A 19,876-nucleotide genomic window follows, 5' to 3' on the forward strand; every position below is an offset into this window, starting at 1 on the left:
TTATCATACCAATCAAGAATAAATATATCCGTAAGCATCAGAAAATAAATGTACAAAAAGGATGTTGAAGCTACAACTTGTTTAGGAAGTCCGGCAGGATTTCTTTCTTGGTGGCCTTGGCGCTAAGCCAACCAGTGGACTCGGGATGGCCATGGGCCCAAAAGGGGGGAAAAAAAGACGGCTACCGAATCTCTTTTATACAAGTTGGCTCGATTGGCCTGCAAGAAAAGGAATTTTTGCTGACCAAGGATAGGATGTCAAAATATATTAGTTGGCTCGAAGTCCGACCTGCATTGCCTATTTTTGCTACCCCATAGAGCTTACCGACACTACTCTCGATAAGATTTAAGGTCAAAATCTAAATAAAGCTCTTTCTCTGGACAGAAGGTATTCTTCGGGCAAGACCAATCCATGACATGAATGGGTTGTATATAAGTTTATACACCTCGAGCCGACTCCAATCGAATATGAGTTAAGCTGCACACGACCCTGGCTCGATTCGAAGTGGACTCTTAACATCAAATATTTATATATATGCGTTTTCTGAACACGAACTACTTACAAGTTCATAATAATTGTCTTTTTTTTGGTGGGGAAAGAACTACTTATACGCTTTCTGAACACAGAAAGAGAGATAAATACCATGCTTCACCGCTGGACAGGTTTTTCCTTTAAAATAAAGTTACCAAAAAACCATTTCTTTTTAACTGGATCTCCTTTAGACTCTCCTTGGGGCTCTTCAATTTTCCTCTTTCCAATTCCCTGGTTCAAAGCTTCTAGTCTTTTTCTGCACAAGACAAAAGCAGACATCAGATAAAAAAAGATCGACAAGGTTTCAGTTTGAATATGAACATGTAGCAAGTGTTAACTCAATTGGCACAAACTTGAAATGCTGGGAACTACATCTAGGATCACATCAATGCACGGCGAATTAAGGCACACATGCAATGCCATGCAGCTCAAAGCATATATGAACACCAGAGCTTGTCATCACAAGATTCGAAGAATACTTGCATTCATGACTGAGGAGCAGTTTGATTTTAACCACAGGAACGAGTTGATTTTAGTTCGAACTTTTAATTTTTTTTCAATTTCTAAATCAAAAAAGAAAACTTGATGAAAGAGTACTTGGCATCCTCAAGGCGCCCATGTAAGCTCCATCGCTGGCGAAATCCCTCCATGCCTTCAATTCCACTTGCAAGAATCATGCGCCTGAAAGATTAAGAACACAGAAACTTAATATATAGTGAACGTAAAAAGGAGTGACTTTATAATCAAATAAATGATAATGCAACTCGCTACAATGTTTTTATTTTATTTTATTTTACCTTGCCGATATTCTTAGTTGTTACTATAGAGAGCTAATTTGTCAGCAAATGAACATTTACAGTGCATAAATTGTAGAACAGAATTTTGTTTAAAAAATAGATCATCCTTTATGTATGAAGAATGCTGTTATGCTCCACTTTAATAAAATAAACTATTATCAAAAAGAAAAGAATAGATGTGACAAATAAGCATGTAAGCATGGATCCTTTTCTCTCCATATTCAGCTAATCACTACACCCAGTTAATGCAACAATATATAAGAAAACCATGATCAACATCTATGCTGTCTAAATCAGATCCAACTCTTACTTTAAGAAACAAATTCCAAGTGGGAAATTAGCATGCCGTCCATGATCCTTTTCCTAAGTACATAAGCTGCTTTTACAGTTATATATGCAGCACTCATGAATACAAATGCTCCATTTAAAAGGATCCAGGTATTAAAAATTTGAACAACTAACAAGATTCTACTAGCTCCCTTGGTTCATTGGTTACACCAGATTTCCTACAAACAATTAAGGGTCTAAAGGTTGCACCTCTCTAACAATGCAACTTCGGATTGGAGTTGTGCAGCTCTATCCTTTGCTTGTTCCAAAGGCATACACAATCCCAACTTATGCTCACTATCCTGGAGTCGTCGTCTTAGCTCCTTATCCTGCAAGTGAATTCAGAGACCCAAAGAGAATGTCAAGGCAACAAGCAAAATAAGTAGGCCACAGACATATATTCCAAGGCGAATAAGTGAATATTGCTAACCCTTTTCTCGGCACATTGTCTATACAAAACAATCTCATCTTGGCAAAATGGCTCGATATCATTGATTTGCAGGCCTAGAGCACGACAAAAAGTCAATTTCCTCATTCCATTTTAAAATGAAAGAATGACCTTGTATATTCTATTGATGGCCTCAACAATCTATTCCACTATAATGATTTACATTTGTAACATCCTTTTTTTTTGTTTCACTAAATGCCACTTACACAAGAAGAGATTCCTCAGTATTCCATCACATAAATCAACACCTTCGAGAACATGAGATGCAATCTCCGGGGGTATAACAGGTGAAGGTGGCCCCAACATAAGGTCGTCACCGACTAGGATGGTTTCCTCCATGGTTGGCTGTGAATCAACTAAAACATGACATAAACACAAATTCAGATTGAAACAGCTTCAAATCCTTTATTCATGTATTGAAGAGCAAACTATCACAGAATTTGCAAATGGAGAAAACCACACACATATAAATGCCATTGAAATCTATCAAGCAGATGAGGGATACACTGATCTTGACCACTGACTGGCCTTCCACTAATGATTGATCTTGAGAAGCCCATTTATACAAAATGTAAATCCAACGAGTTGCTTTAGAAGCCATTTTAAAGGATAATTAATGAACCATCGCACTAGTATGCATAAGAAGAGGAAAAAAGAAAACCAAGAGAGAGTCAAAAACAACACATACCATCCATGATTGCCTGATTGGCAACTCTCCCTCTTCAGCAACCGAGAAGGATTCCAGAAATTACAATGCAGATATGACTTGAAGCCTGGATATTTTCATTAAAAAAGGAAGCAGCATTCAGTGGATCGATACATAGTCATTGATTCAGTCAACTAAGCTACGTAATCATATCATGCAAGCCAACAGCAAACAGATGCCCTCCATATGACAATTCATTCTTTAGCTGAGACCCCTCTGAAACTCCCAACGGTAGATCCAGAGGTCGTTTACTATAAATGGGCCCCGGAAGGCATTGATTTCGGGCTCATCTCCTCCAGAACTTTTGTGGACTTGTTATGTCGACCGTAAACCGTAAATAGAAGCAAAACGTAGCACCGAAATCAAAGGCCACCACATTTTGATGCGGGCGAAGCTATGAGAACCTTTCGCGCATTAATTCAAACAGGAAATGTGCGTTTTAAACTATAGACCGACATGGCTAACAAAACCAAGAAACAAAGAGTAGAAGAGAGCTAAAGCTAATCTAGAAAATGAAAAGAAGGGAATCCCGGCTGGTTGATAATTAGAAAGCAACGAGGCGGGTCCAGAACCGGCTCTTGAAGGCAAGAAGCACCGGTGGTTCCGAAGAAGATTCGGTCCACCAACCGGTCCCGAGCCCGCCACCTCCGAGAGGAGTCCTCCGCTCACCTCTCTTCCTACCGTTGAAGGCGACGAGAAGCGGGCGACTGGAAGCGGCGAGATCGAAGCGCCGTACAGAAGACGAGAGGCGGCGAGGGGAGAAAGCCCACCTTTTTTCATGCCTCAACGGTGGAGTAAAGTGTGAAGCGTGCGCGACCGCGTGCATATCGGGCCGCGCCTGGCCGGCCCAACCCAATTCCGAGAGGCCCGAGACATCCTAAGAATCAGCATTGGAGGAAGCCCGCTGGCCCGAAACTGGCCCATATCAGAATGAGGGTAGAAGCAAACCCAAATTGTTGTATCCAATACCCAGTGGCTTTATCGAGCCACATGACTGGTAACTCCATCCTTCGTTTGGACATGAGAAAAAGTTTTGGCTGATTTCCTTTTCGTTTGGAATAAATGTCAGGGCTTCGAATCAGACAGTCATGGACCGACTAGTGGTCTTCGAATCAGATCATAACAATAACGTGGTCCCTCATTAAAGCTCTTCAAACACTTTCGGTCCAGAGGTGCAGAATTTGATGGGTGCATTGAAGTCTTATGCTATGCTAGAGGATTTGGAAACAGGAAAGGTGATCCATGTTTTCATTATGAAACTTGTAATAAAGTTGGATACTTGGACGCGTATGGAAAGCTGATCCGGAGCCAGTTTAAGTCGAACCAACTTGTAAGAAGAACAACGCACGCGTCTTTGGTAGGTGTGAACGCTTTTTCTTTTTCTTTTTTCTTGTCATTGAACTATTGAAGTAGGTACGAGCTATTTAATTTTTATCTTTTTCGCGTGCTTTGAAATGGAATGTGAAGGTAGTGCGAGCACCGACTGCCTCTCCCAAGTCTTCGCTGCACGGTCATCATCAGGCTTTCATCTACCGGCAGCGGCGTGTCCAAATCGTTATCCACGATGGACGGACAGCAGAGAGCACTAATGCATACGACCAATGACTTCGACCCCCACTGCCACTGCTCGTTGATGGAAGACTCGAGATGTCACAGCCTGGTCCCGTCCATTTGTGAATTATGTGATTGCTGAAAATTTCTGGTTGTTAACATTGCTGGTGATTTCCTCAGTAAAACTGTAGAAGTACGACACAATCATGTTAATGTTGATAGTAACAATCTAGGTCCTCATCCAAACTGGCTAGCCGGAAGGTATTATTTGGATTCCTTGATCCTATATAAGTACCCAAGATGTATCTTGCGAATAATCGATGTGGAACTAAATACACGCCCGCACGGGTTCTCACATACTCCCCCGTTCAAGCCCTGACGTCCTCGTCAGGCTAAGGATTCATATCTATTCAAATCTAATCACAAACACCACGATTGGCCCATGGTCAGCCCTAATGAATCCGTGCTGCAGTGTCCCCTAGTCCACATAGATTATAGGCCGAGTCCGCTCTAATACCATTTGTAACAACCTAAGACCTCACCCAAAATGGCTAGCCGGAAGGTATTATTTGGATTCCTTGATCATGTATAAGTACCCAAGATCTACCCAGCGAATAACCGATGTGGGACTAAATACACGCCTGCACGGGTTCGCACATTGATTTACGTGCACATCGCATTTTTCTTTGGATGTAAAGGTTATTGAGAAAAGTAAAAGAAACATAGTTTAATATCTTTTGAGAGATCCAATCAAGGAGGTTCCGATGCAAGTCATACTAAGTCAAACCAAGATGCTTTAAACTAATATTAATTGAAGTTTATAATGTCACTCCCCTCAATAACAATCTGGTCTAATGAGATTAGGTGAGCTGCTACGTTGACGTCAATATAAAACCATCCAAATTATATCATCGATAAGTCATGACATGTCCAATAGATTATTAGCTTTTAAAAATAGAAGTGTCGGTGAAACTTAGTGCATCGTATTCTAGGAAACTCAACTAAAAAATACATCTCAAAAATATTTTTTAAATTATATCATCAGATTAGTCCTCCATTTTAGTTTCAAAGTCGTTCATACCTAGTTTATATTTATGGTTGTAGTTGCTATCAGTGTGCAATAACTTTGCAATTCCATGATTAAGAGAAAAAGAGCATGTCATTCCCATACATGTGATGGAAGAAGTCAATGGTCACCATCTTGGGAAGGACTAGGAGATCAACTCGCTTATATTTACCAAGAATCGGTCGGACTTCAAAAACTTGTGATCTAAGGAACATCCTTGTTTCTCAAACATAATTTGCTAATTTTTTTCATTCAAAATAGCATTTAGGATCTGCGCAATTCTTTGAGGTCATTCTTTTTCTAATAATTATGTTACCTCTAGAAAGTTTATTTGTTAATGCGAGAAGAAGCACTTTGTAGTTTGTTTCCTTAGAAGAAAAGTTATGATACAATAACTAATCTATGATAATTTCTATTCTTTAAAGATAAGAATGTAATCAATAGAAATAGATCATCAGCAAGAACAAATTATTGGACTTTCTTAGTATACAATATAAAAATACCATTTTATTTTATTTTAAAAAAATATTAAAAAAATGATATTTATTTTTTTATAGATGATAATTAACTGTGTAGGGGTAACCCAACCCTCTCTCCATTTTCTAACCTCCTAAATCCTAGAGATAGATTATTTTTTCTAAAGGTAATTTAAAATTTATTTGACAGCTGAAGGCCCGCCGCTAATTTAAAATTATCTATCATATTCCGCCCTATGCGTGACCCCACCACTAATTAAAAACGATCAATCCCCGTCACGTGAAAACTGTTGTTCCGTTTCCAGATATCCCGAAGCGGTCCCAAATATGTCCCCCGTTTTAGACGCCGTTTGCTTTGGACGGCAAAGCGTGTCCAGGGATCACTACGGCCTTCTGGGCAAGAAAGGTTCTCCCGAGGAGATAAGATCAAAAGAACGGTCAAGATCTTCAAAACAAATCCCAGCTTTTTAAAAGCCGTTCAGAAGAGCACAGAAAAGTATGAGTTTCCCCTCTTCTTTTTATTCTTTTCCATCCGTTGACTCCCTTCTGTACCCCAAAAATAGTAATAAAAAAAACAGCCGTGGCCCGCCCGCAATGGGATCGTTGATTTTATCTCCCCTCGAACGATGAGTCTGTTCTGAATGGTGGTACGAGGGGCGATGCAGATTTTATTATTCGGGATCCGTCTTCTGTTCCATGCGCGGAGCTGAGTGCAGCCTGAGCGGGCCTTCGCTATGCCCGGTGCGTCTTACGGGCTAGGTCTATCATCCTGGAGGGTGATTCAGCCATTAGTTGGATCCAGAGGGTCCAAGGGGTGGCGGGTGTAACCATCTCTTGCTCCGTGACATTTGGGCCATGGCGAGAGATGGATGGGCTTTTCAGGCCACGCATATTTACCGTGAAGGTAACGGTGATGCGAATTAGGTAGCTGCGTTTGTAGCTTGTCACTCCGGAGGTACCTTATGGTATGGTGTTGGGGAGCTGCCTTTGGCACTCCGAGGTATTCTATTTTTTGACTTTATTGGGTCTATCCGCTCACGCCGGGTATGATCGATCCGTACTAGTTAAAAAAAAAAAATGGATGATTATTTTGGCAATAGGTATATCGAACTCACCGACCTTCCAAATGGAGCCAAAAAGGTTGTTTAAGATGGAACAAAATCAGATTTTGAATAATTCCATTTTCTCGCACATAATTCCAAGGAAAGTGCAATTGATGCTACTGCCGTGCACCTTCCTCACCTCTTTTATTCAAGCAACAAGCTGCCGTGAACCTTCCTCGCCTCATATTCAGGCAACAAGCTCCGTGTGTGTGTGTATATATATATATATATAGATCAAAATTCATATACTTTAATGTTCTCTAACCTAGTTGTTGATTAGATGTCAAAATGGACATTTTTAAAAGCACAATAATGTATCTTATTATGATCGCATCATCAAAATCTAGCGGATTCAAATTATTCATATTTTAATATATGTACATCGTGATCCAAAAATTAGATTCTCAATCTTTATATTTTATTATGTATTTTATCATGCTGGTATAATTGATACCACTCATCTTTATACTAAATTGATACAAAAGTTAGGAATCACCAAAATACGAATTTTGATTTTTAGATATTTATGTAGTTTAAATCGTACCAATAATTAGAACTTCAATATGGATGGGCTAACATTGATTTTAAAATAATTAACTTATTTTTAAAGAAATTAACATATATATATATATCAAGCTTAGGTATCCTGTGGAAACATGCCCTTAATTTGCAGTACATTTAGCCAGTCGGGACCTATTGTCATTGAATCACATCATGTATCTTAAAGATTTCGACAAGACTCATGGGAGCACTAGTTAATTTGTTTAAGTATGTATTGGTTAAAGCTATCATTTCTCTTTGAAGTCATTAGTTGCAATATGATGCACTTCAATTAAGTCTTGGCATGATATGGGTCGATTTGGTCAGTTCATAACAATAACAAAGAGGCAAGGGGCACAAGTGGGGTCTTCCTTACAAAAAGGCAAAAGAAAAAAGAAATTCCTAAAGTGCGGTCTTACTTACAAAAAGGCAAGGGGCACAAGTCCGATATCCATTTCGTAATCAAGAAGTTTGTACAAAAATCTTGCAAATAACTTCTATGGGAAAAGAAGTTAGTTTTAGCCAATGCCTAGAACATGGTTCTCCTTGGCATATTTTTCATGATAATTTTGCAGTCTATATGCAGCCGCGTGCACGATGAACACTACCTCAAATTCTGCAACATGTTGCGAGCTTGCTTGTTGTATAGACTTAATCAGACCAAACCATCTCATGAATCGTCCTCACATGCCCGTGGCACGAGGAAAGTCTTCGAACCAAGTTTGGACCCGTAACATTAACTCAAAACATTAACTCAAAACCGTGTTGCCTGGAAGTTCCTCTGGAGGAATAGATACGAAAAAATTTTCCAAAATGGTGAACAATAAAAAAGACGGCTCAGTCAACAATTTTGTCGGTCTTTCGTATGCACGGTCACTTTCTCACCCACCTTCGGATGTCAATGTAAAGGCACAATTTTGGTCCTCACGGCAAAGTGAGGACACCACGTGTGGTATTCATTAATTTATGTTTTTGGCGGTTACGTTTTCTCGATAGGCCTCTGGGTTAGGGGTTGATATTGCCAAGCAATTTGACCCCAACGCGTTGCTTGGCGTCGAGCCGTCCAATTGGTCGTCTTGGAAGGACCCACGTGTTATGCTCTCCTTTCTCCGGTCTAACATCCCTACTGATCTCCTCAGTGAACGATTTGCGAAAGGTCCAAGCGCCCAACTGTAGCTCCGGTGTTAGGTTCGGATTTACGCTATGATTTCTTATCACGGTGGGCGCGCTTGTCGGCCTGCCTTGCAGGTTGTTCATGAATCTGATACACCGTATGATACGGTCCGGGAGGGTAAGATCGATGTACATGATACACAAATAGATCGACACATTTGCACTCGCTGCTCGTGGATCCAGCACTGAAGCATTTGTGGGTCTCTCTCTCTCTCTCTCTCTCTCTCTCTCTCTCTCTTCGAGGGGGCCCGTGGTTGGCTGCATGATCGGTAGGCATGTTTTAGACTGGCAAATGTTTTATGGTCTGCTTCGTAATTATATGCTAGCTGGTTCTTATTAAATGCAAGATCATTAGTATATAAGTATATTGTTAGATCAGCTTTTGATGGAAAGAATATTAGACATTTTAACCTCGAGCCGAACCATTCTTTTTAACCTCTGCCGTGGCCGAAGTGAATGACTTCGGTATGGATCGGAGTGCTATTTTGTTCGGTGCAGTAGTTACACTAAAGCTGCAGTTAACGCATGATCAACGCGGTTGTCGGCGTGTGCTAATATGCTAATTGTGCGGAGCAATTACCATATCGTTAATGTGCAATCAACTATTATCATACAATTATGGCACGTTCTGCTAGCTAAATCAAGTAATGAACACCTAGCTTATCCTATTTATAGGAATAACCTAGAGACCTTCAAGTGTGCAATCTCAAACTCTTCTTAACACATACTACTCTTTCTTTCATTATTGCTCTAAATTTCTGACTTAAACATTAAATAATTCTCCACCGGAAATCTTTCGGCAATCGAATTTTTTTGTAGGTTGGCACCGCCTTCCATGTTAATTTCAACCGATCTCAGATCATCTCTGTCTCATGTGACCTCAGCGCATTTTGGTTTCAACCTACATCAGCACACAGCAGGCGGAGTCCAATCTCAATTCAAAATCTAGCTGCAATGGTTTTTATGTTCGGTGGAATCAACATATATGGTTGACCAACGGCCAGTCTAATTTCATGTCATTGCATATCTTGCACTTGTTTATGGCAACATCTAGGACCTTCCCCTTTGCAAAACAAACTACAGAAACTTGTAGGTGTGGTGGCAAGTATGGATATTTGGATGATCTTGTATTGAAATTAAATTATACTACATCATTATTGCAAAATTAGATTTATAGATTCACTCTAACTAAATTAAATAATTCCGAGGGAATTCTCCTCCTAGGACATTCAGACATCCACGAGTGCAACGTTCTTCAGCAGCAAGCCCATGGGTCTATTGGTCTCTATATACACTGTAATAAAAATACAGCCACCATAAAGATATTGATACATACTTGTTGCAAATGCAAAGCAAAACAATCTATTTTATGTTCGTAACGGTGAATATGATATTGATGAAAATAATAGATAACATCAACTACTTTTTGACAATGTAAAGTATTTCACCTATATTGTTTATTTTTAAAACTATTATTATCACTTACGTGCAAAATGAAATAAGAAGCACGCAGGTCATCGTAAACCACCATAAGTTTACATACTCTCTGTAACGAGTTACAATATCCATAATCAATATCATGTTATTTTATTTATAAGGGGACTTGTGACGCCACTGTCCTATATACAATAATGAACTTAAATTAACTTGTAATAACAAATTTCCGAAATATTCTACACTGAATCATCATATTGGTGATTTTTAATTAGCATCTATATTTTGATAATAGTTTTTAAAATTAACATATCTCTACTCCAAAATCTTCAAGAGGCCGTGCATGTTTGTTATGTGCAATTATCTCACATGATGTAGTAGAAAATAAGTCTACTACTATTTATCAGGTGAACTAGAGAGGTATGATCATATTGGTCCTGCTTGATGTGGCTCCTTCATGACTAGGTCGACTCCAGACCAATTCAAGAGCCAAGCCGAGCAAGGCCAAAAGTAACCAGCCTCCAACGTCACACATCACCTGACGTTCCGAATAAAGTCCTGTGGGCTGTGGCTCAGCCATACGATCATTCAATTCGACACTTATTCAAAGTTGATCACCCGAGCTTTACCTTTGATAGTAATCTAACCACTTCATGGAGAAACATTCTCTTTTCCTCACGCTGAAAGTTTTAAAATTGCAGTAATGACCCTATATAGCTATGGGACATACCAGGTTGCTATAGCATGACTTTGGATGATTACATCGCATCTTAAGATGGTTAAGATACAGTTATGGAATGTCTCTCAATAGTCATCGTGCACCCCCTAACCATTAAAGCACGACTGGGAGGAGATTCTGTCCGATGGCTATATATAGACTCAAAACTCTTCCATGAACGGCAGGATGGTAAAGCGACTTACAAGCCTTTATTTCTTCTATCTTGTTCGTTATCTTCTTCCATAGTTTTAAAATTCTATTTGACTTAGGCGTCGTAATATTAAGCCAACTTTATTGAGTTTTTTTGATTTGTTATTATTTTGTAAATGACAGAGGCAACAATACGACCAGATCAGGATGGGTTTTTTTAAGAAGAAAAGCCCGATAGGAGGGATTGACGTGGATGGAAAACTAGCAGTGTGTATGGAATCCTTGTGGTATGTACGGTAGTTATCGTACTTGCAAGAACATCCTTCCTTGCGGTTCCTCCCCGTTGCCGGTGACTTCCGGCTCTTGCGTTGACGTCATGCGCTGGGTACTCCCTGACGTGGACTCGATGCGTGGGCCCCACGGTGCTCTTCGTCCACGCCAACCTCAAAGAATATGGTGCGACCGCTTTTTTTTTTTTTTTTTGCGTACAATGGTGCGACCGCTTCGCCGGCTTTTCGCACCTCTTACTCCTTGACGACTCGATTGGATCGCGGTTCCTCGTCCAAATACATTTCTAGAAACCTAATTTTTACAAATATAATATTTAAAAAATAATTTTGGTATATTTGATTGATTATAAAAAATCGCTATTTTAAAAAAATAACAAATTAGAAGAGTAAATTCCGCTTATAAACCCACCTTGACAGTTTCTCCTTTTCTTCACTCCTGGTCTCTCTCAGTTCAAAGTCCTCTCCCTCGTGCGATTCTTCCATGGAAGTCGAGAATGCCGCTCTTCGTAGCCTCGATCTCCCACCGCTTACATTCCATCACTCCTTAGATATGGAATCGGAACCAATGGTCCTAGAAGCCAATCAAGATCCCGAAGCGCTCGAATCGGCGGCCCTCGGCGGTGCTCCTCCCTCGTCGCCGGGTCTCCAATCCGAGCTCGTCGGAGATCTTTCGGGGGCGGCCCCCGAGCTCAATTCGATGATCGCCGGAGCTCATCCGGATTCCAAAGCTCTCGAAGCTATGGCGGCGGACGCTCCGCCCTCTCCGGCGGTTACTGGAGATCGTCCGGACCGCGACGGCCTTGAATCGACGACCGTCGAGCTCGGGTCAACTGTTGTCCGAGCTCACCGGGACTGGAAAGAGCTCAAAGCGACGGCGGCAGGCGCTCCGCCCTTTGCTTCGGTGCTTGAGGAAGCGGTTCTTGGAGCTCATCCAGAACGCGACGCGGTTGAACGGCCGGTAAGCGAAGCTCCGATCTCCGAGAGATCGGAGTCGAAAGCGGCGACGAAGGTTCAGAAGGTTTACAGGAGCTACCGCACCAGGCGCAGGTTAGCAGACTCCGCCGTCGTCGCCGAGGAGCTGTGGTAGGTGTTATGATCCTTCGAGTTTCTATCTTGGCTTGTTGTTTTTCCCCTTTTTTTGGTACTTTGGTTCTTGATATCCAGATATGGAATTTTTTTTCCTGTTATTGATTTTTTTTCCTTTTGTTTGGGAATTTCCGAAGGTGGCAAGCGATAGACTACGCTCGCCTCAACCACAGTACGGTTTCGTTCTTCGACTATCTAAAACCGGAGACGGCGATCTCGCGATGGAATCGAGTTAGCCTGAACGCTTCCAAGGCTGGTTTTATATTTTTTTCCTTTTTTTTAGCTCTTTTTCTATCCTCTTTCGTTGATTTCGTCAGTTTTTCTTTAAGAAAAGCTCGGGTGGTTTAAGGGTTTCTGGTTTGACTCCTCGCAGGTTGGTCAGGGTTTATCCAAAGACGCCAGAGCTCTGAAGCTGGCTTTTCAACACTGGATCGAGGCTGTAAGTCTAAATAGACTCTGGACTGTTCTTTTAACTTTTCTTTTTTCCTTTTCTTGCTTTGTTTCGTTCTAATCTTAGCCGCAAAATCTCCGAACTATTAAATATTTTCACTACTTTGCTTTTTAATTTTTAATTTTTATTTTTTTGGACAAATTACTGTGTGATGATTAATTTTTTATTTTCACAAAAAGGTCACCGAATCTTGTATAAGTTCATCGTGATTTTGCTGAAAGCTTTAGAATTGATATCTTTCAGTGAGGTCTTAGTTTCTCATGTACAGAGGGAAGCCAATCAGGTTGCTGTTTGGCTCTCCAAAGAGGGTCTTTCATTTAATTTTGGGCTATATTTTTCTAATTTTCCATCTTCGGGGAGTGAACTTGTGCAGAGGGATATCGCCACTGTTTTGTACTCTCGCTTTATTGATAATAATAATTATGCTTAGGACTTTTTTTCTGCTACATTCTTTTTTGACAGATCATAAAGATTTCCCCTTCCTGAATAATTCCATGTCACTAAACATGCGATTTTGTTTCAAATTTGAAGCTATGAAATGTAATTATATTTATGTGTTTTTTTTTCTTGTATTTTAGATTGACCCACAACATCGTTATGGACATAACCTACACCTCTACTATGACGAATGGTGTAAAAGCCAGGCCGGGCAACCTTTCTTCTACTGGTGAGCACTGAACCCTCAGCATTTGTCCAAATAATGTGATGATTACAAATTAGTTGGAAGTTCTGTCTGACAAATCATAGGTCACGATGTGTTGCCATTTTTTGACAGAAGTTTGGGCATGAATTCTGAAAATCATGATGCTGCTAGAACAGTATAAACATTCATTTCATATTTCACATTTTAGATTTTTGAGAAAGATGCTGCACATGTTATTCAAAGCTAACCTATAAAAAGAAGGGAAAAACATGAACACCCTATACTACAGCATAACAAGCAGGACTTCTTTTCTTTTCTTTTTTTTGAAAAAATTCTTTACTTTGGCCATCATTCTGATCCAGAAGTTTTCAGGTGAAATAATGTTTCATGATCATCCAAGATAAGTAGTTGGATGTTAAAGTGAACCTTTACATACGCATACTTCCTAGTTAGGATCTTATGATCCGTGACCTGGAAAAAGCATTACCCTATACAGTCTAGATGTCATCCTAAAATTGGGATCACATAAGTACTCTATTATGGATAATACTCTTTATTTTTTTCATGTGTGTATGTGTGCGTGCAGGCGAAGGGGAGTTTACTAGCATACTTGCCATTATAACTTTGAAAATTTGATTTCTTTATTCAAAATGAATTAAGTTAAATCATTTTTCAAATAAGGATTGTAATAATTAACATATAATTGGGTGTGTTTATTTGTTCTATGGTCTATGCCATTGTTTGTTTTTTTTGTCGATCAATTAATCATACATCATGGAATTATATTTGATAAATTTGACATGATGTTTGTTTCATCGAACATGCTACATATGGGCATGGTTGCAGAAATTAAATTTTGTATGTTTATATGTTATGTCTTTCATGATTTATCTAATGTACAATTGACTTATTCTCGGTTTTTTTTAAAAATATATATTTTTTGAAAGAAATCAAAATTCAAAAGAATCCCATTATTTATGTTCTGATCCACAATGCTTCAATCCCAATCTTGTCAATTTTTTTCAACTTTATGAAATTAACACATGTGAACAATGGGCTAAGATATGATGGTACTATTGACTAGCGGTTTTCAGTTTATGATTATTCTCTGTTTCTGGAAGGGTTGAGCCTAACAACATCATTTGTGCAGGCTGAATATTGGTGACGGCAGAGATGTGGATCTTAAGGAATGCCCAAGGTCACAGCTTCGGAAACAATGCATTAAATATCTTGGCCCTGTAAGATCTTTTTCATTTTGAATATTTTACAAATTTACATTTGTAGACATTTGGTTTTATGGTAATGAAAATTAAGGGTGGCGGCCAAATTGGCCTCTGCTTAATATTTCACTCCCTGCTAATTACTGTGGAGAAGCATACTTATCACGACCAGGGTGACTGAACTTTTTATTCTATCTGATTGATTTATAAATGAAGTCCAGAGACATGTTAGACATAAACATATATTAGACTCTATAATAAATTTGCAGCTTGCATGCTTGACCCCAGATGCTGTGGCAAAAATGAGCTTCCAAGTAACACATAATGATGACATGGGATTCTGTGTTTATTGGTCTCAATGCAACCTAAACTCATAATGGGTTTCATCTAGCAAATGCATATGAGAAATAACATATTTTTGGCAATGAAGTTTGTTTTGTCATTTTATTTTATTTAATAGCTCAAACTGGGAGAAATATATTAAAAGTGAATAAGTCAGATGAAGGCTTACGCTTCTTGTTAGAAGCCCTAATAATAAACAATCAGGGATCTTTGTAGTCAAGTGGATAAATACACGATCTTCCTGACATACAGCAAAGAGAGGGAAAAAGTGTCTTTTAGACACTTCGGCCTTCCATCTCAAGTAATGACACCCATCAGTGCTCTGCTTATGTCAGATTTCATTTATTTTCTTGAACATAATGAAGGGTAAACTAATAAATGCTTATTAGTGGAAGTATCTTAATCAACACACCATATTCTTATAGAGGAATTATAAAATTGATTTTAATTACTTTCATTATTGCATTTGATTGAATGCTCCAAATTAACATCCGAATGCACCTTTTCCAGCAAGAGCGGGAGAATTATGAATATGTGCCAATGGAAGGAAAAATTGTGCACAAACAAAGTGGAGAGCTTCTTGATACAACTAAAGGATCTGAAAAAGCAAAGTGGATTTTTGTTATGAGCACTTCCGGAAGATTGTATGCTGGTCAGGTAGATTATAAACCAAGAGCTTTTGCCCTGTGAAATATGGTGTATCGAGTTACAATACATCCCCGAATTTTCCTGCCTCAGTTGACAAGCCAGTAACTGTTTTTTTTTTTTTTTTTTTTTTTTGGGCACTGAATCCAGAAAAAGAAAGGCAAGTTCCACCATTCTAGCTTCCTTGCAGGAGGTGCCACTATAGCAGCTGGAAGATTGATTGCAGAAAATGGAATTCTTAAGGTAATACACATAAGCCATTGTAATTTTAATTTCTTGCATTATAATATTGTTCTATCTCTTGCCAACAATTTTCTTGAGTTTTGGATTTTTTTTTATTGGAGGACTATTCCATCTCGTTAAACATTTATTTTATATGTTTTCTTGCACACTTTATTCCTACCTCCTGCTATAAATTCGTTCAATGTACAAGATCTTAATGTGCGTGCTGTAGTTGTCTGGTTAATAATAAGCCCATGTTGAAGTATGCGTTGTTATTTTAAACTGTTTTTATTGAGTTTCTTTTTCTGCAGGTTGCACAGCCAAAAAATGCTTGCAGTCAGTTAGTACAACTGAATTCTTGGTTTCTCTATGTACTGGGATTTAATAGAACATATTCTCTGTTCTTTCATATACAACATTATCTATAAAATATTAGTATTGGCACCCAGTTTTTCACCACTTTTCTTTTCCATCTATTATGGTCATGGTATGTCATATCGGTCCGAACCAAGCAGTATAGGGCATATCGTACCATACCGGTTGGGTACCGGTACTTGGTACGAATAGTGTACTGATACTTGGTACTTCAAAAAAGTTTCGTACCATACCGACACTGTGCTAGTGTAGCACTGGTACGCGGTCCGGTACCGAGACGGCGAATCTTGATTATGGTGATATTTTCTTGGCAAATCAATGAAAGACCACATAACTAGTTAAGAATTCTATACACAGTAGTTCAGACAATCTCTCTAGTTACAGGATTAAAATACTTATGCTTCCCATCAAATAACATATTTCCTTCTATTCCACTAGGCTAGCTTCCAGGGCTCTTTCCACTTGGAGCTTATGAAAGGGCATTGACAAATCGTCTTCTATAACCAAAATCTTTCATGTCTTTTGACATGCTCTGCTTTCTTCTGCTAAAACTTGCACACCATCTTTTGCATGTAGAAAAGATTGTTCTTGGTGATAGTTTACAGCCTTCCTTGGCTACACAAACCAAATGGTCATGAACTGTTGGGAAGAAACTTAAAATATGTACTTGCCCTTATTTTAGTATGGTGGTTTATTTCCCAGTTTTATTATTCTCATAGAGCTTTCTATACCCCTCAGAGGATGTTGACCTATGGATTCAATTTTTTTTAAAAAAAAGTACATCCTTTTTTTCATATAGTTTTCTCTCTTTTCCTCCATTAGCAATGCCTCTAAAATTCATTATTTTTCACATGGTCTCCCAATTTTAATGATCATTTCTTGAAAGAAAATTTCAACCACAACAGCACACTTGTCAAAAATTAGCTGAAATTGATCTCTCACCTTGTTCTTATCGCCTGCTTTTTCAATCACCTGCTTTCTCCTGTTCATGTTCTTTGGTTTCTCTTGACACAAACGTTTGCTTATGTCTTTCCTTAGAGGATAGTTGATGTTGGCTAATGCAGTCATCCATTGTCTTGATCATTCCATCAAGATCATTCCTATTTACAAGATGAATTCTCATGATTACTTGAGAGTTGGTGATAGATGGACCATACACCTTCAGAGAACAGTCCCTACAGCAAAGGCAAATTTTAGTAGGGCTGGCACAAAAGCATGATCATAGATGCAGAGAAAGGGTAGTATAGCTCTATAAGTTTGTAATACGCACGATTGGGACACCTGATTCCCTGATTCTTTAATTTTTCACTTCTTACAGTCACAATGCAAAGGTGTCTGCACTGAGCACTTTACGGCTCATTATACCAGATGCTATTATTCAAGGCTGGCCTGCAATGCAGACAAAACCTTGTGCCACATCTTGTTGTTCATTGGCAGGATCAAATTTATATATACTGCCTTCTTGCCCCTTTTCACTGATTTTCTTCTTGTTTCATAACCGTAGATCCCTCAGAATCTAGTTTGTGCATGGGATTTTTGAGACTTGCTGTTTTCTGTTACTTGTGTGGAATATTTCTAAAGGCGCTGGGCATGCGGATGCATGCTAGTTTCTCCTTAAATCTCATGGCCCTACAAATATCATCAAATTCTAATTGTTTTTATATTACGAAAATTTTTACCGCCAGTTGGTAGGGCAGGCATTTTCTAATTGAGTTATTAAAATACTAGAAAAGGACAGCATAATAAATTAAGCAATGTCTTGATGACTTGGCTGGTTAGATATGATGATATTCTAGTTCCTAAATCTCTATCCACTGGTGTTATGAGATGCACTGTATTCTTGTTCTAGTTCTTGAATCTCTATCTCCTGGTGCGCCGTAATGCACAGTGAACTTTGATGCGTTAGGCTCTGAAACGCATTAAACATAACTATCTTTGGTCTGATTGATTGTTCTATCCATTGTATATTCATTTATTATTCAATGCCTATCTCTGATCATGAAAACCTATGGTTGATTGTAGTCAATATGGCCCTACAGTGGTCATTATCGTCCGTCTAAGGAGAACCTCACCCACCTTTTGAGCCTACTCAGGGAGAATGGGGTTGATCTGGATGAAGTTCAGGTATTTTAACCAGACCATATTTATGCCATCTGAGCTGAATGCAACGTTCTACTCTGCCGATAGATCTCATTAACCGTTTGATGTGATATTTTTCATAGATACATTCATTATCAAATGAAGACTACGAAGATGCAAAAGAAACTCTTCAGATTGAAGGGGTGATCGAAGCTTTTGAACCTTCCAAAGTTCCAAGGCTTGTCATGCCAACAGAGAGGAAGAAAAGCCAATACTCGGAACAAACCGTGGGCACCCAAGCTGATGAGAATGTTCAAGTTGAAACTAAAGGTACCTACAAAAGAACGTTGTCTGGTGGCCTTCAAAGCCCGAAAGCTGATGTTCCTCAGAAAGCAATTTTAGAAAGAATCAAGTCCAAGAGGGATACAAGTTCCTTGCAGCTGGGGCATCAACTTTCCTTGAAATGGAGCACCGGAGCTGGTCCAAGGATTGGATGTGTTGCAGACTATCCCGTACAAGTGAGGGTTCAGGCGCTGGAGTTCGTGAACCTGTCACCAAGGGTTCCCACACCATCTCGCTCCCAAGGATTTCCCCCCTGTTCATCACCCAGCTGGGCCGCCTCTTGCACCATGCCATCCCCAACCTCTACCATGTCACCTGCACGCTCCTGCTTGTCCGATATCGCTCCTTCTGCTGATGCGACTGCTCGTACTCGTAGTTTTTAGAATTCAAACTACAGCATCGTCGGATGCTCCCACTTTTGGTTGCTTACTTGCCTTTTCCCTGATGCTGCAGCATTTTGATACTCGATACCAGGACTGGATCTAAACTAAGTGCTATGAGGAAGTACCATGTACATTTTGCAATATCAATCTTATATTTTATACCATATTAAACGCGACCGTAAATCAACTCTCTTTTCTTGGCGACCCCACGTTGGTATTATTGGTTCGCCAGTTACAGAAAACACCATCTGAAAGACCTTAAATATTGTTCCTGCAAGAGACAAAACTTCTATGACATCGTTACTTTAGTGCATTTGCTAACAATGTTTTAGTTTGTTTAGATTTAAGTACAATCATGTTTTCTTTTACTCCTAGTTTATCTTCATATCATGAGATCATTGCCTTCTTAGATTCATCTAACAATAGGTGCAATATGGATCCGGTAAACACATGCCCAGGCAGATCTGGACCTATAACCCTAAAGCTGGACTTCCCAACTTGTCATTTAGCTATGGATACCAAGCACAGAATCATATTCCAATCGGTTTAGCTTGGCACACCAAACATAGACCCCAAGACCAACTAGCATGATTATGGATTTAGCAAAACTAAAGCAATTAATACAACCCAAACAAATGATTAGCTTGGCAGCACCATTCCCCTGCAGACATGTATTATGTTGGAACGGTAACGTATTATAACGCTGAGGGAAGTGAAGTTACAATCCCAAAATAAAAAGCAACCAAACGCACCATCCTTTTCTTCCTGTAATTTTTCA

General features: G+C 39.3%; 2 protein-coding genes across 2 annotated transcripts; one reads left to right on the forward strand and one right to left on the reverse strand.

Moving 5' to 3' along the window:
- Positions 1-505: 505 nt before the first annotated feature.
- LOC120108508 (uncharacterized) lies at positions 506-3,605 on the reverse strand. The gene is made up of 7 exons (XM_039122123.2): positions 3,479-3,605; positions 2,792-2,876; positions 2,310-2,459; positions 2,086-2,159; positions 1,866-1,984; positions 1,129-1,212; positions 506-787 (listed from the first exon to the last, which is right to left on the reverse strand). Exons 2-7 carry the CDS (start codon positions 2,796-2,798, stop codon positions 649-651), a joined length of 573 nt encoding a protein of 190 aa, XP_038978051.2. The 5' UTR covers positions 2,799-2,876; positions 3,479-3,605; the 3' UTR covers positions 506-648.
- Positions 3,606-11,723: 8,118 nt separating this feature from the next.
- Positions 11,724-19,281, forward strand: LOC120108509 (IQ calmodulin-binding motif family protein). The gene is made up of 9 exons (XM_039122125.2): positions 11,724-12,393; positions 12,534-12,648; positions 12,770-12,835; positions 13,426-13,514; positions 14,641-14,728; positions 15,563-15,709; positions 15,848-15,940; positions 18,317-18,418; positions 18,517-19,281. Exons 1-9 carry the CDS (start codon positions 11,792-11,794, stop codon positions 19,096-19,098), a joined length of 1,884 nt encoding a protein of 627 aa, XP_038978053.2. The 5' UTR covers positions 11,724-11,791; the 3' UTR covers positions 19,099-19,281.
- Positions 19,282-19,876: the final 595 nt, after the last annotated feature.

The sequence above is a fragment of the Phoenix dactylifera genome, chromosome 13 (assembly GCF_051530095.1).
Source record: "Phoenix dactylifera cultivar Ajwa chromosome 13, Ajwa_hap1_PhDact_Kaust_v1.1, whole genome shotgun sequence".
NCBI lineage: Eukaryota > Viridiplantae > Streptophyta > Magnoliopsida > Arecales > Arecaceae > Phoenix > Phoenix dactylifera.

What these genes read in the sequence shown, in the direction of transcription:
- LOC120108508 (XM_039122123.2), bottom strand. An exon ending in GACAATGTGCCGAGAAAAGG is followed by an intron (nt 1,985 to 2,085) that starts GTTAGCAATATT and finishes ATTCACTTGCAG; the next exon opens with GATAAGGAGCTAAGACGACG. An exon ending in GAAGTTGCATTGTTAGAGAG is followed by an intron (nt 1,213 to 1,865) that starts GTGCAACCTTTA and finishes TTAATCTTTCAG; the next exon opens with GCGCATGATTCTTGCAAGTG.
- LOC120108509 (XM_039122125.2), top strand. Translation starts at nt 11,792, where the DNA reads ATGGAAGTCGAGAATGCCGCTCTTCGTAGCCTCGATCTCCCACCGCTT. An exon ending in GTCGTCGCCGAGGAGCTGTG is followed by an intron (nt 12,394 to 12,533) that starts GTAGGTGTTATG and finishes GAATTTCCGAAG; the next exon opens with GTGGCAAGCGATAGACTACG. An exon ending in TTGATCTGGATGAAGTTCAG is followed by an intron (nt 18,419 to 18,516) that starts GTATTTTAACCA and finishes TATTTTTCATAG; the next exon opens with ATACATTCATTATCAAATGA.